The following is a 15,581-nucleotide window of genomic DNA, read 5'->3' as shown; positions in this document are numbered from 1 at the left end:
CTGTATATGCCCTCAGGGTAGAACGCTTTGGGTGTCAGCTTCTGCAGGCACTGAATTAGCCCCATTGTTTTCCAAGCCCTGGGAAAACTTGATAATCCCCACCCACTGAAGTCTGGAGAGTCAGTAGCAAAATGTGACATCAAAGATCCACATCCAAAAGTCTATTCTGTGGGTCACCAAATTCCCAGGTCTCTTATAATGTACTTATTGGCTGTACAGCAATAAATACAGCAGAAACTAAAACTAGAGTTGAGGAAAGGGTATACCCTGGGTTCTACAACTGCTGTGGGTGGATTTTAAAAAGGAGCTCTTGCCTTAGATTTGTTTACTTAGGGCACAGAACTTATTCTGCCTTGTTTTTGAGTTATTTGTGTACTTTTCTCACCCCCACTCTGTAAGCTCTGTGAGAACAGAGACTAGCTTTTCTTTTCTTCTCTTTTCTTTTTGAGATGGAGTCTCACTCTGTCACCCAGGCTGGAGTGCAGTGGTGCAGTCTCGGCTCACTGCAACCTCCTCCTCCTGAGTTCAAGTGATTCTCCCACCTCAGCCTCCCAAGTAGCTGGTATTACAGGCACCTGCAACCATGCCCAGCTAATTTTTGTATTTTTAGTAGAGATGGGGATTCACCATGTTGGCCAGACTGATCTCTAACTCCTGACCTCAGGTGATCCACTCGCCTCAGCCTCCCAAAATGCTGGGATTACAGGTGTGAGCCCCTGTGCCTGGCCGGTTTTCTTTATCTTCTATCTTCATCTCATCCCTCACATTTAGCAGGTAGTCAGTAAATACCTGTTGGATTAAATTAACTCACTCAGAAATTCTGCATCAGGTATACACAAGTAAAAGCAGTTCATGTCTACATTCATTTTGTGGACACAACAACACCCCTCCCCAAAGTTCTCCAAACATGATAATGGGCATGTCCCTTGATTTAAGCAGTCGGGAATTTAGACACTTCCTTTTTTAGTCATTGCTCGGGTGGGGGAATGGGTATAAGTGCTTTTTTTTTTTTTCTACTATATTTCTGGTAATATAGATTGTTTGACGCAGTTGCTCGAATACAGTGGTAACAGCATCAGGGGCTGTCTTATATAAATCTGTTCTCAAGAAAACAGGTAGTTTGAGATATTTAGTGTGGGTTGCAGAGACGATTAAGGAACAGAGGAAACCAAGGAGGCAAAATGTTGGTAATTTTTGAAGTTGGGTAATGGGTTCAAGAGGTTCATTATACCATTCTTTCCATTTTTGTGTATGTTGGAAATCCATTATAAAAAGTTTAAAGGCAGGGGCAGCTAGGTGAACAAGTGCAAATTTAGCACTGTTCCTTGGAAAACACCTCAGAGCAAATGAGCTACTGTTTCTGAATCAGTACTGTTATCTAGGTTAAGTAGTATATTTAGTCCTAACCTTTCTCTGACCTCTTCTGTTTGTAAGATATCAGGATGCTAAATTTAAAAATTAGCACCCTGCAGAATTCTGTACCTGGTGGCCTGGGAATTGTAACATCCTGGCATCAAGCACCTGTTGCCCTGCTTCTCAGCTTAGGTGTGGTTTCTGGTGGAATAGGGCTGGACCTGAGAAGAGGGTGAGACAGTAAGGAGGAAAGAGGGACCGAGGGCTGGGGAGAGACCAGAGCTCACCTAGGGTCTTCCCCTTCTTGCCTAAAGCTTTCAGGTTAGTGGGAGTTCCTAAAGGTATACATATTCATTCATTCACTGATTCATTCATCCCCCCAAATATTTGGTGAATATCTGCTATGTGCCAGGTACTTTTCTAGGTACTGGGAATAGAGCAGTGAGCTCACTGTTTGAGGAATAGACAGGGTAGAGACAGACAATAAACAAATAAGTAAAATATATATTGAGAAAATTAAGCAGAGAAGGGAGATAGAAAGTGCCAGGAGTAGGCCAGGCGCAGTGGCTCACACCTATAATCCCAGCACTTTGGGAGGCCGGGTTGGGTAGATAACATGAGGCCAGGAGTTTGAGACCAGCCTGGCCAACATGGCGAAACCCCAGCTCTACTAAAAATACAAAAATTAGCCAGGCGTGATGGCAGGCACCTGTAATCCCAACTACTCGGGAGGCTGAGGCACGAGAATCACTTCAACCCAGGAGGCAGAGGTTGCAGTGAGCCGAGATCATGCTGCTGCACTCCAGCCTGGGCAACAGAGCGAGACTCTGTCTCAAAAAAGAAAAAAAAAAAGAAGAAGAAGAAGAAAGTAAGTGCCAGGATTCTGGGTGTTAAAATTTTAAATAGGGTATTTGAAGAGGGTCCCACTAAAAAGGTAACATTTGAGCAAAGACCTGAAGGAAGTTAGGGGGTAAGTCAAGCATACATCTAGGGAAGTTTATTCCGGTCAGGAAGAACAGCAAACACAAAGGCCCTGAGGCAGGAATGTGCCCTATATATTCAAGAAACATGAGGAAGCCAGCCAATATGGCTGCAGTATATTAGTGAGAGAAGAAATGGCAGATGTTGCAGTGGGGGTGAATTGGGAGCAGATCACACAGGCCACTGGCTTTTAGTGTGAGTTGTGAGTGAGATGGTAGCCATTAGAGAATTCTAGGCAGAAAAGTAACATGGCCTGACATACTGAAAAGGTCATTCTGGCTGCTGTGTTGAGAATAAGCTATAATGGGGCAAAAATGGAAGGAGAGAAACTGGTTAGGAGGCTACTACAATAGTCTAAGCAAGAGAAGTTGGTGGCTTGAACCCAAGGTGAAGCAATGGAAAGGTGAGAAGTGGTTGGCTTCTGGATATATTTGGAAAGGAGCCAACAGGATTTGCTGATGGACTGGATGTGATATATAAAAGAAGTAGCAGTTGAGGGTGGCTACAATTTTTTTTTTTTCAAGACAGTCTCACTCTGTCGCCCATGCTGGAGTGCAGTGGCATGATCTCGGCTCACTGCAACCTTCACCTCCTGGGTTCAAGCGATTCTTCTGCCTCAGCCCCCTGAGTAGCTGGGACTACAGGTGCATGCCAGCAAGCCTGGCTAATTTTTGTATTTTTAGTAGAGATGGGATTTCACCATATTTGCCAGGCTGGTCTCAAACTCCTGAACTCGTGGTCTGCCTGGCTCCCACATTTTTGGCCTGAGTAGCAAAATGGTAGAATTCCCATCTACTGAAATTGGGGAGCCTAGAAGGAGGGCAGGTTGTTAGAAGGAGGAGATAAGGAATTCACTCTTGAACATGTCAAGTTTGAAGTGTTTTTGGATATCAAAGTCAAGATGTTGAGGCTAAGGTGGGAAGATCACTTGATCCTGGGAGATCGAGACCAGCCTGGGCAACATAATAAGACCTCATCTCTACAAAAATTTAAAAATTTAAAAAAAGAAAAATTATCCGGGCATGGTGGCACACACCTGTAGTTCCACCTACTCAGGAGGCTGAGGCAGGAGGATCGTTTGAGCCCAGGAGATCAAGTCTGCAGTGGGCTATGATCATGCCACTGCACTCCAGCCTGGACAGCAGAGCGAGACCCTTTCTCAAAGCAACAACAACAACAAAAACAGTTTGAAGAATATTGCATTAAAAATATATCCACCAGGCAAGGTGGCTCATACTTAATCTCAGCACTTCGGGAGGCTGAGGTGAGACGATCACTTGAGGCCAGGAGTTCAAGACCAACCTGGGCAACATAGCAAGACCCCATCTCTACAAAAATAAATAAATAGAGATAGATGTAAGTAAATAAATAAATAAATTAGCCAGGCTTGGTAGTGCACACCTGTAGTCCCAGATACTTGAGAGGCTCAGGCAAGAGGATTACTTTAGTGTAGGAGTTCAAGGTTGCAGTGAGCCATGATCATGCCATTGCACTTGTAGTATGGGTGACAGAGCAAGACCATGTTTCTATATATGTGTGTGTGTGTGTGTGTGTGTGTATGTGTGTATGTATTTATATGCACATATATATATCCAAGAGGTAGTTGGACTTCTGGTAGTTAAAGGAAGAAAACTTCTTGAGGCAGTTCTCCACCTTGGTGTTTATGCCAGCATGAATTAGAAAAGAAGTAGATCGATGTTTTTCATTTTCTTTTGAGACAGGGTCTTGCTTTGTTACACAGGTTGAAGTGCAGTGGCACAATCATGGCTCTCCACAGCCTCGACTTCCTGGGCTTGAATGTTCCTCCCACTTCAGCTGCTGAATAGCTGGGACTACAGCCATGTGCCACCATGCCTGGCAATTATTTTTGTAGAGACAGTGTCTGCACCTGACCTCAGCCTCACATTGATTTTTTTAAGATGGTGTCTCGGCTGGGCATGGTGACTCATGCCTGTAATCCCAGCACTTTGGGAGGTTAAGGCAGGTGGATCACCTGAGGTCAGGAGTTCGAGACCAGCCAGGCCAACATGGCGAAACCCCGTCTGTACTAAAAATACAAACACATTAGCTGGGCCTGGTGGCACGCACCTGTAATCCCAGCTACTCTGGAGGCTGGGGCAGGGGAATTGCTTGAACCCAGAAAGTGGAGGTTGCAGTGAGCCGAGCTCACACCACTGCACTCTAGCCTGGGCGACAGAGTGAGACTCTGTCTCAGAAAAAAAAAAAAAAAAAAGATGAGTCTCACTCTGTTGCCCAGTGCACTCTGGAGTGCAGTGGTGTGATCTCAGCTCACTGCCACCTCCGCCTCCCAGGTTCAAGCGATTGTCTTGCCTCAGCCTCCCGAGTAGCTGGGATTGCAGGCGTGCACCACCACACCTGGCTAATTTTCATATTTTTAGTAGAGATGGGGTTTCACCATGTTGGCCAGGCTGATCTCGAACTCCTGACCTCTAATGATCTGCCTGCCTCGGCCTCCCAATGTGCTGGGGTTACTTACAGGTGTGAGCCACCGCACCTGGCCAGACATTGATTTTTAAAGCCCAAGTCAGGGCCAGGCACAGTGGCTCACACCTATAATCCCAGTACGTTGGGAGGCCAAGGCAGACAGATCATGAGGTCAAGAGTTCAAGACCAGCCTGACTAACATGGTGAAACCCCATCTGTACTAAAAATACAAAAATTAGATGGGCATGGTGGTGCATACCTGTAATCCCAGCTACTCAGGAGGCTGAGGCAGGAGAATCGCTTAAACCCAGGAGACTCCATCTCAAAAAAAAAAAAAAAAAAAAAGAAATGGGGGTCTCACTATGTTGCCCAGGCTGGTCTCAAACTCCTGGGCTCAAGGGATCCTCCCACCTCAGCCTCCCAAAGTGCTGGTATTTCTTTTAAATGGCGCTTCTTCTTTTAAAAAGAAGAAAAAAAATTGAAGAAAAAAGCAATATGCTTTATGCAAAGATGTGTTTAGCTGTTTTAAACTTGTGTTATGTTAATACAAGGTTCTGTTACTAATTTCCTGTTTGTGTTTCGTCAGTGTTTAGAAACCCACAGAACCAGGCCTGTTCACTAGGTTTTTCTGCGTGTAGTGAAGTATTTTTCTATAATAAACATTGAATCATTTTACTGCAACTTTTCCAAATCTGGTTCTGATTTGTTTGCCACTCATCTTCATCAGCCTTCATCCCTCCCAAACTAATGTGTCTTTGTACTCATGAGAAGTTTTCTGTGTTTACAAGTGAAGAAGTTTCTGAGTGAAGATTAAGTCATAATTATTTTTTCTAATCAAAATTGAACATTCTTTTCAGGCAAATGTTTTTGTTGTTGTTTTCTTTTTTTGGCTTCTAAATACAGTTGCCCTCTGGGCTGGCTGAGGCAGAGTACAGAAAGCCTTGTTCCAACTCTCCAGAGTTCTGGTTGGCAGAAGACAATAGAATAGCGAACAGGTGCCTGTAGTCAGCACAGCCCAGCTCGCATGTGGAGCACAGTAGGTCTCAACCATGATAAAGTGGAGAAACACAAAAACCATGGCTACTCTTTAGTTTCCTATCTTTCACATCCCTTATTTTTCTCCTTTGAGGAGGCAGTTTAAGCACATCTTGATTCATGGAGAGACCCAAAGATCCAAAGTATCTAAAAAGTTGGGAGTAGTGGCACACACATATAGTCCCAGCCACTCAAGAGGCTAAGGCAGGAGGATCTCTTGAGCCCAGGAGGTTGAGTTTACAGGAGCTATGATCACTGCATGCCAACCTAGGCAACAAAATGAGATCCTGTCTCTAAATAAATAAAAGGTTTTTCTAAATGTTATCTCTCCTCAATAATTACAATTTATGTTTTAAGATTAAGAAACACATCGATATATTGCAAAAGTGAAGGGTTGTTTTCCTGCATCAGGACCAGTAATGGGTTGTTTATTTAAAAGTGCAGCAGGCCGGGTGTAGTGGCTCACGCCTGTAATCCCAGCATTTTGGGAGGCCAAGGTGGGTGGATCAAGAGGTCAGGAGTTCGAGACCAGCCTGACCAACATGGTGAAACCCGGTGTCTACTAAAAATACAAAAAATTAGCCGGGCGTGGTGGTACATGCCTGTAATCCCAGCTGCTCAGGAGGCGAGGCAGGAGAATCACTTGAACCCAGGAGGCGGAGGTTGCAGTGAGCCGAGATCACGCCATTGTACTCCAGTGTGGGCGTGAGAGCAAGACTCCATCTCAAAAAAAAAAAAAAAAATGCAGCAAACAGAACTGGATTTGCTCCTAGTTCTGGGAAAGTCAAGAGTGCTCCCTTCTGTCTTCACTCTTTTCTCACCTTCCCCTCTCCCAGTCTGTCTCTCCCCTATACCCAGCTCAGGTCATTGCAGAGCTAGTAAACCTTATACCCTACAAGGAGAAAACAGAGCAGCCACCCTCACTGCCCCTCTGCCCTGTCTCGGAGGGCTGCAGGAGTAATGAGTCTGAACCGTCAAGTGCAGGCAGAACTCACACATAGCCATCCTGAAGCAGTAACAAGCCTTTCTTTGGCTCTGCCCATGTCACTGTTGTTAGTTCAGTGCCAGCACAGGAGGATTCAGAGTAAACCATCATTGAAAGTACAGGGAGAAAAATGGCAATCAGGGCACTGGTAGATGCCTGGCAGCCACAAAGCTTCCTCCTCACCCTCTGCAGTCAGGCTTTTCTGGAAGGCAGCTTCAGAGATTGGGAAAGGTCAGGGAACAACAGTAGCCTCTTTTAAAGGTTTGTATTATGAGACTTAGGAAGGAAACGTGAATGAGTTGAGGTTATTTAGCCTGGACGCGAGAACATGAAAAAGAGTGGAAATTTGTTTTCTTTGAGTCTAAGAAGGGTTATTTTGGGAAGTGTGGCTACCAGCTATTCCCTCTTTCCATTGCGGGTAGGCCAAGAAGGACTGGGTTTAAGTTACAGTGGGTGAGATGGAAGTTAACCCGTATTCAAGTGTTTCGAGTGCTGACAGTGTGCCGGTCACAGTGAATTAGCAGAAGGAAGAAGTGTGCCAGACATTGAGAAGTATGGGCTCTGGGGCCAGCCAGCCTGGCTTTGAATCCTGGCTTCAACACGTAGTAGCGTTGGAACCTTGGACAAGGTACTATACCTCTAAGCCTTAGTTGCCTCATCGGTAAAATGGGTATAATATACCTACTTCCCCATCAGTTATTTTTAAGAGTAAGAGTTAATATCGGTAAGGTGCTTTAAAAAGTGGCTGGTATATATTAATCACATTTATATGTGATAAAAATAAATATTAGCATGAGCAGTAGAAAGGATCTTAGGGTAATTTGGGCCAGCATTTCATTTTACAGATAAGGAGGCAGACATAGAGATAGAATCGAGATTAGAAGCCAATTCTGTAGTCCAGGGTGGTTGCCACTAGTCCTAGCTGTTTTAGGAATCCGTATTGCTTCAAAAGCATTTCCCTTTAGGTTCCTCTTCCTTCCCCTCCTCCTGATAGCTGGTATTTCTACAGTACAGGCATATGTGCCCTCATTTAATCCCTTACAGCAGGCTATGAAGCAAATGCCACTATTATCTCCATTTTTTCAGAAGTGACATCTGAGGCTCAGAGAGGCTCATTTACCTGCCCAAGGCTACACAGCTTCTGAGAAGTTAAGCCTGGATTAAAACCCAGACCTCTGACTTCAGAGCCTGTGCTCTTAACCACACCACTGATTTTCCTTAGAAAGTCCCAGTGGAGTGCAGTTGTGCTCAATTAAACCATGTGAGTATTTGACAAAGGTGAGCTGCAGGAGCCATAGTGCCCAGGGAGTCTCAGGGTATTTTGCAATCCCTTTTCAACCTATATCTTTTATTTATTTATCTATTTATGGTTTTTTTTTTTTTTTTTTTTTTTTTTTTTGAGACGGAGTTTTGCTGTTGTTGCCCAGGCTAGAGTGCAGTGATACAGTTTTGGCTCACTGCAACCTCCGCCTCCTGGGTCCAAGCAATTCTCCTGCCTCAGCTTCCCAAGTAGCTAGGCATGTGCCACCACACCTGGCTAATTTTTGTATTTTTTTTTTTTTAGCAGAGGTGGGGTTTCACCATGTTGGTCAGGCTGGTCTTGAACTCCTGATCTCAAGTGATCCACCCGCTTCGGCCTCCCAAAGTGCTGGGATTACAGGCATGAGCCACCGTGCCCGGCCTGCTTTGTTTTTAGACCTGAGTTTCTCTTATGTGTCTTCTGACACAGTGCAGTTACACTAAAGCAGGTTACCCAAAGAATCTATGTGATGAAGAGAGTGAAACTTGAGGGTCATAGAGCAGACCAAGAGAGGCCGGGAACAGAGCTCTTGTGAGATAGGGACCACGTGGAGGTTATCAGGGCTCTGGGCAAGGATGCTAATAGACCAGAGATGTTAGATGTCAGAATCCCCACCTTGACCAGTGGTTCTTCACCATTAATCCCTAGCAGACCTTGATGACAGCCTTGGGCTTCCCTCTCTCCTGGAAAATGCAAAGGCTCACACACCAAAAAAGTATTTTGGAGTAGCTTCAAGTTTCATAAACCTCCAGCTTCACCTCTATGCTTGGCAGCATAGTAATTAAGGTCACACTCTGGATTAAATGGCCTAGGGTGAAATCCTCCTTTACTAGTTAGCTGTGTAACCTTGAGCAAGTTACTTAACTTGGTCTTGGGCCTCCAGTTCCTCACTTTTAAATGAGGATAATCATAGCATTTGGTTATAGGATTGTTAGAATTAAATGAGTTAATGTATGTGACATTCCTAGCACATGGTTAACTCTACAGTAGTGTTCACTATATAATAGTAGTATTGCTGCCCTTGCGCCTTAGCCCATTTAGTAAATGTTTATGGACAGAATGAATGAATAATTCTAGTTGAGATGCCAAGCCTGGGGTAGAGCATTCCAATCAGCGTGTCGCAGATGGTCTATAGGTTTTTTTGGGTTTTTTGTTTGTTTTTGAGACGGAGTCTCACTCTGTCGCCCAGGCTGGAGTGCAGTGGTATAATCTCGGCTCACTGCAAGCTCCGCCTCCCAGGTTTACGCCATTCTCCTGCCTCAGCCTCCCGAGTAGCTGGGACTACAGGCACCCTCCACCACGCCTGGCTAATTTTTTATATTTTTAGTAGAGACTGGATTTCACCCTGTTAGCCAGGATGGTCTGGATCTCCTGACCTCGTGGTCCACCCGCCTTAACCTCTCAAAGTGCTGGGATTACAGGTGTAAGCCACCACGCCCAGCCGGTTTTTGTTTTGTTTTTTTCTTTTTTTTTGAGACGGAGTTTTGCTGTTTTTGCCCAGGCTGGACTGCAATGACACAATCTCGGCTCACCACAACCTCTGCCTCCCAAGTTCATGCGATTCTCCTGCCTCAGCCTCCCAAGTAGCTGGGATTATAGGCATGTGCCACCACGCCCAGCTAATTTTGTATTTTTAGTAGAGACGGGGCTTCTCCATGTTGGTCAGGCTGGTCTTGAATTCCCGGATGGTCTGTAGTTTTGCCAAGATATTGATCCGCTCACCCCTTAGGGCTGTCAAAGCCCCAGTTGGTTGCTTCTGGCTTCAAGCAGTGACATCTGCAATGTGAACTTCTGACTTTAAGCAGCAGCATCTGCAATGCAATGTACAAATATCTGTCTCTCTAGGTCCCCTGACATGAAAACAGTTTGGGTAGCACCAGTCGAGGATATCAGTTGGTAAGTCGTGAGAATCCAGTAGGCAGTCCAGATTCCAAGTCCAGGAGAATTTTGAGAATAGGTGTCAAAGAGCGTCTTCACGACTGCACTGAGTTTAGAGGCCATGGGCTTCCTGCAGGCTTCACAAGTGTTGGGGTCCACTGCTAGAGCAGGCTCCACACCACAGTGGGTACAGAAGATGTCCTGCCAGCAGGAAGCTTCAATGCTTCCCACCTTGCACATGAGAGACCCAGGGAATCACTCACAGGATTTGTGGAGAGCCCACAGTATGAGGTGCTGGAGAAACCACTGTGACACAGAAACCAGACTAGAGCCCAAAGCCTTGTGTAGGCAACAGACATTAAACAGATAGTGATAAGTACTGAAGTAGGTTGAGCCCAGAGGTGTGAGTGCTAGGAAAAGGTGGTACCTAGGCTGTGGGAGTTTATAACAGAACCCAGCCTTGTCTGCAAGGTGGACTCTAAGAGCTGTAGGAAACTATGGAAGGGTTTTAGTCAAGGAAGTGGTATGTTTAGATTTATACTCTTTTTTTCTTATAAATCCACTTTTATTTATTTACTTTTCATTAGCTTAAGTCCTTGAGGGGCACAGCATCACACAGATTCTGTGTTCAATAGCCTTAGCAAGATTGCTTGGGAATTTAGCATAAACCATGCCACTGTTTCCACGGGCCTGAGTTTACCTTTCCCCAGATTATGCTGGTTTTCCTGTTTGCTGCCAGCAGTCAGTGTGTTGTTCTTTGCTTTATACATATAAGTACATCTCTTGCCTAAATAGAATTCAGTTTCATTTCGAGCATAAATACCTTCAATTTTTTTTTTTTTTTTGAGACAGAGTCTCGCTCTGTCGCCCAGGCTGGAGTGCAGTGGCACAATCTTGGCTCACTGCAAGCTCCACCTCCCAGGTTCACACCATTCTCCTGCCTCAGCCTCCCGAGCAGCTGGGACTACAGGTGCCCACCACCACGCCCGGCTAATTTTTTGTATTTTTAGTAGAGACGGGGTTTCACCATGTTAGCCAGGATGGTCTCAATCTCCTGACCTCGTGATCCACCGTCCTTGCCTCCCAAAGTGTTAGGATTGCAGTCGTGAGCCACTGCACTTGGCCAATACCTTCAATTTTAATAAGAGCTGTGTCCTCGCTTTGGTTCTGGAGGCCCCACTTACAGCTAGCAAAAAATGGCCTTGGACTACAGCCTTCCAAATGTATTTATCTTACTATTGTTTTTGAGACAGAGTCTCTCTTTGTCACCCAGGCTGGAATTCAGTGATATGATCATAGCTCACTGCAGCTTCAAACTCCTGGGGTCAGGCAATCCTCTCACCTCAGCCTCTTGTGTAGCTAAGATTGCAGGCATGTGCCACTACACCTGGCTGATTTTTTTTTTTTTTTTTTTTTTTTGTAGAGACAGTGTGTTGCTGTGTTGCCCACATTGGTCTTGAACTCCTAGCCTCAAATAATCATCCTGCCTCAGCCTCCCAAAGCACTGGGATTACAGGCATGAGCCACTACACCCCACCCGTATTTGCCTTTTAGAAGTCCTGTTCTCAGCAGGCCTCTACAGGCTCCAAGATGGTGGGAAGAGAGCTTTTTTTTTTAAATTCACCCTGACAGCATAAACATGAATGTTAGAACATGAGTTGGAAGAGGCTGAGGCAGGAGGATCACTTGAGCCCAGGAGTTCGAGGTTACAGTGAACTGTGATGGAGCCACTGCACTCCAGCCTGGGCGACAGAGTGATACTTTGTCTCTAAAAAAGGAAAGAAAAGAAAATGAATTGGAAACAGACAAAAGTTTATCTGAGGACATAAGTTAGAAGGCTCCTTATAGTTGTCGGGAGGTGAAAGGTGATACGTGCCTGAAATAAGTACCTGGACTTCTAAGGGAAAAGGAGGACTCAAGCATGATCCCCCTCCTCCACCCAGTTCTGGGTGGAAGGCGATACCATCCCTGGGATAGGCGATACTGGAAGTACAATAGTTCTGGAAGGTTGGGACACATCATGAGTTCTGTTGAGGACTTATTCCATGTGTGGTACATGTGGGATGTTCCCTGAGGATGGTTAACAAGCCCAGTGGATAGATGGGTCCGAGCACAGGAGAGATGTTGGAGTAGGCAGAGAGAACCATCAGCAATGGGGTTAACTGCCTGCCTTCAGCAGGGCTCCTAAGGGGAGAAAGTTTAGAAATGGGTTTTGATCAGTGATTTCTTACTTTACGACCAGTTTGATTGGCATGCTTCTCTTCTATGCTTAACTTATAGAATTCTTAGATAATGTATATTTTGAGCCCTTTTCATAAAAACCAATATTGTTCACTATTTTGAAGAATTCATCTTTTTCCTTCTTGGCTGGCTGGCCTCATTAACTCCTTCCCTGAGTGTCTTTGCGATAGGAGAAAGCTGGTTAACTCATAATGTGATACTGTTCATTTTCTTAGATTTGTGACCCAGAAGGAAATCTCTGACCTCAGCTGTGGCTCTTGGTGCTGGCCAGAAGCCAACTTCATGTCTGAGTGCACGAGTAGCAGTTTGCCATGGAGAGCTTGGGGCTGCAGACGGTGACCCTTAGTGATGGGACAACAGCCTACGTCCAGCAAGCTGTCAAAGGTGAGTACTTCTGGGGACCTCAGGATCCTGCCCTGTCCCTCAGCCTCTGGAAAGGAGTGTCCGTTTCTAAGAGTCCCACCATCACCTTGCCCTCCCGCCTGCTTACCCTTGTCCACCACCACAATTTGCTCTGCATTAGAATCTCCTGTGGTGCTTGATGAAAAGGGAACTCTAAAATAAAATGCTACAAGTCAGACAATCCCAGTCATAGGAACCAATACCTCTCTAAAGACAGAATTCCTAATATGTAATAAGCAGTTCATAAATATTTCTGGAATGAACACAGTGTTAGTTATGACTCCCTGCTTTTCAGAAATCCCCTGTCACAGTTTTTAGTGCTTTCTAGAAGCAGTTTATCATCTTAATTCAAGTATATTCAAACATTCAAACTACTAAGCATCTGCCATGTACAAGATGCTCTTTTAAGCCAGGCATAGTGGCTCATGTCTATAATCCCAGCACTCAGGAGGCTGAGATGGAAAGATCACTTGAGGCCAGGAGTTGGAGACCAGCCTGGACAACATAGCAAGACTCTGTCTCTAAAAAAAATAATAAAAATAATAATCTGGGTGCAGTGGCATGCACCTTTAGTCCCAGCTATTCAGGAGGCTGAGGCAGAAGGATCACTGAAACCCAGGAGTTTGAGGGTTCAGTGAACTATCACTGCACCACTGCACACCAGCCTGGGTGACAGAGCAAGATCCCATCTCTAAAAAAAAAAAAAAAGATACTCTTCTTGATTCAGAGAGGAACACCCAAGCCGAGATCTCATGCCCTAATCCCCACTAGGGGATGCCAGAATTAAAAATATAGGGCACATAGTTAAATTTGAATTGGACATAACAATGAATACTCTTGTAGGATACATATGTCCCAAATGTTGTAGGGACGTATGTATACTACATACTAGGGACATACATCTACCCCTTATAAGGGATAGACATATATAAACATGGGATTAAGCTGAGCTTGGTGGCATGCACCTGTAGTCTCAGCTACTTAGGAGGTTCAGATGGGAGGACCTCTTGAGGCCGGAAGTTTGAGGTCAGCCTAGACAACAGCAAGACCCCATCTCAAAAAAAAAGTAGGGGGTGTTAAATACTATAAAATGCTAAAATAATAATACTAAGTTCTAAAAAAAAAAAAAGCGTATTGTTTATCTGAAATTCAGATTTACCTGGGCATCCTGTATTTTATCTGGCAATTCTACCCTCACACTGAAGGTGCTTAAAATCACGATAGGTGTGGAGTCAGAATAAAGTGTTTAGGGCAAGGCCTGCAGGCCAGGGACACTCTTCCGATAGCATTCATGTCTCCTTGGACAGCACCTTGAACAAGGCAAATACTGCCTTGTTCCTACTCTTCACTGGGCGTTTTCTGGGCTCCATGATTGTCACTGTCCTCATGAAGCACTGTCATTGCAACATTGCCCTCCTTTATTTCAACACACTCTCGGAATATATTTCTGCTCCTAAGTTTACAGATAAGTTGTTTATTGATTTCATTTTAAGTTGTCTGTTTCCTGATGATGACTAAGGAGGCCCCTTAATCTCATCAGTAAGCACTTTCCATATGACAGTGTGTAGGGGTCCCTTCTGGAAAGGTTTCTTGTCAAGAGCTGTCTGTAACATGTGGGTTCTTGCTGGCTTCATCATCTTGAGAACGCAACTTCTCTAGAATATTTTTGAAGACTGAAACTCTCTGTTTGCAGACTTCCCACTCCAGGTCTTGCCCCTCCAGTGCAGTCTCCGTGGGATGGAAGAACTTAGAATTCTAGCTAGGGTTGTGTTTACTCCTTGGACCCCAGTTAGTTCCCGTGCCTCAATCTTCCACTGAGAATTAATGGTCAAACGAATGAATAAAAAGCAAGTGACCACACCTGACCTGAGAGAGCCACTCTTTCCTTATATCTATCCTTCTTACGTATTTCTTTATTGTGTCAGTCTTCCTGGCTGTTCTCTGCCCACTGTGTAGTGTTGCAGTGTGCACTTACACACACACATGTGCGAACACACACTGACTCACAACAGATTTTCCCTCTGCTCAGGGTAGAGCTCTCCTTCAGAGAACAGAACCACACTTTCCTGAAAGGCTTCTCTGATTTATCCTCTGAAGCTTTTAACTGAGGCATTTTTGTCTCTGTCTGCCGGAAGCCCTAAAATTGTAAGAGACTTATCTTTAATTAGGATGAGTATAAAATGTATTATTCAAACCCAGCATTTTAAAAGTGGAAGAATGTGCTATTAATAAATGCACTAGGACTGTTCCAGGCAAACTGGGGAGTATGGTCACCTCTCTGTAATGGGATACAAGGCCCTTGTCAGTCAGCTGTTCACCCCACTGCCTCTCTCCATTGTAGTCTCTGGTTGTTTAAGGAAATAGTAGGCTAAGTTTTATCTACATACAACTCTTCTCAACATTTTGTTTTCTACCTTGAAGCAGTACCCACTCTGCTGGCAGTAGCTTGCCGATACTTTCGGAACCCCAAGTACTGATGCCCTTGCCAGGACAGATAAATTGTTAAAATGAGGGTAGCCTACTCCTCCGTGTCTGGGAGGGAAGAAAGTGGGTTCCTCTTCCCTCCATCTCAGCTGCCTTTCCTATTTCTTACCTTTATCTCCACCTTACCTGCCTTTGGTTAGTTGTAGGACTGTTAGTTACTGACCCCAAGAAGACTCAGTTCGGGAACAAGTTTGGGGATTCCTGTAAAGGGGAGATGTCCGCAGAGACTTGGGCTGGAAGTAACTGTCTTTCCCAGCTGAGCGCTCAGTTTCCTAAACCTCAATCTTCTAAGGAAAGGACAAATCACTTGTCATTAACTTTTTTTTCTTTTTTCTTCCTTTTTTTTTTTTGGTTGAGACGGAGTCTCACCCTGTTGCCCAGCCTGGAGTGCAGTGGTGTGATCTCGGCTCACTGCAACCTTCGCCTCCCAGGTTCAAGTGATTCTCCTGCCTCAGCCTCCCGAGTAGCTGGGACTAT

General features: G+C 44.9%; 1 protein-coding gene across 9 annotated transcripts in view; it reads left to right on the top strand.

Moving 5' to 3' along the window:
* Positions 1-15,581, top strand: part of ZNF76 (zinc finger protein 76) — a 32,713-nt gene that overhangs the window by 5,423 nt on the left and 11,709 nt on the right. For all 9 annotated transcript variants that reach the window (XM_063632164.1, XM_063632162.1, XM_055264404.2 and 6 more), the window contains exon 2: positions 12,434-12,602. In XM_063632164.1, the coding sequence (XP_063488234.1) occupies positions 12,530-12,602 (73 nt within the window). In that variant the 5' untranslated portion in view covers positions 12,434-12,529. The remainder of the gene's footprint in view (positions 1-12,433; positions 12,603-15,581) is intronic.

This window comes from Symphalangus syndactylus, chromosome 23, assembly GCF_028878055.3.
Source record: "Symphalangus syndactylus isolate Jambi chromosome 23, NHGRI_mSymSyn1-v2.1_pri, whole genome shotgun sequence".
Taxonomy (NCBI): domain Eukaryota; kingdom Metazoa; phylum Chordata; class Mammalia; order Primates; family Hylobatidae; genus Symphalangus; species Symphalangus syndactylus.
The sequence above is the reverse complement of the archived record's forward strand: the minus strand, read 5'-3'. Positions and strand labels throughout refer to the sequence as shown.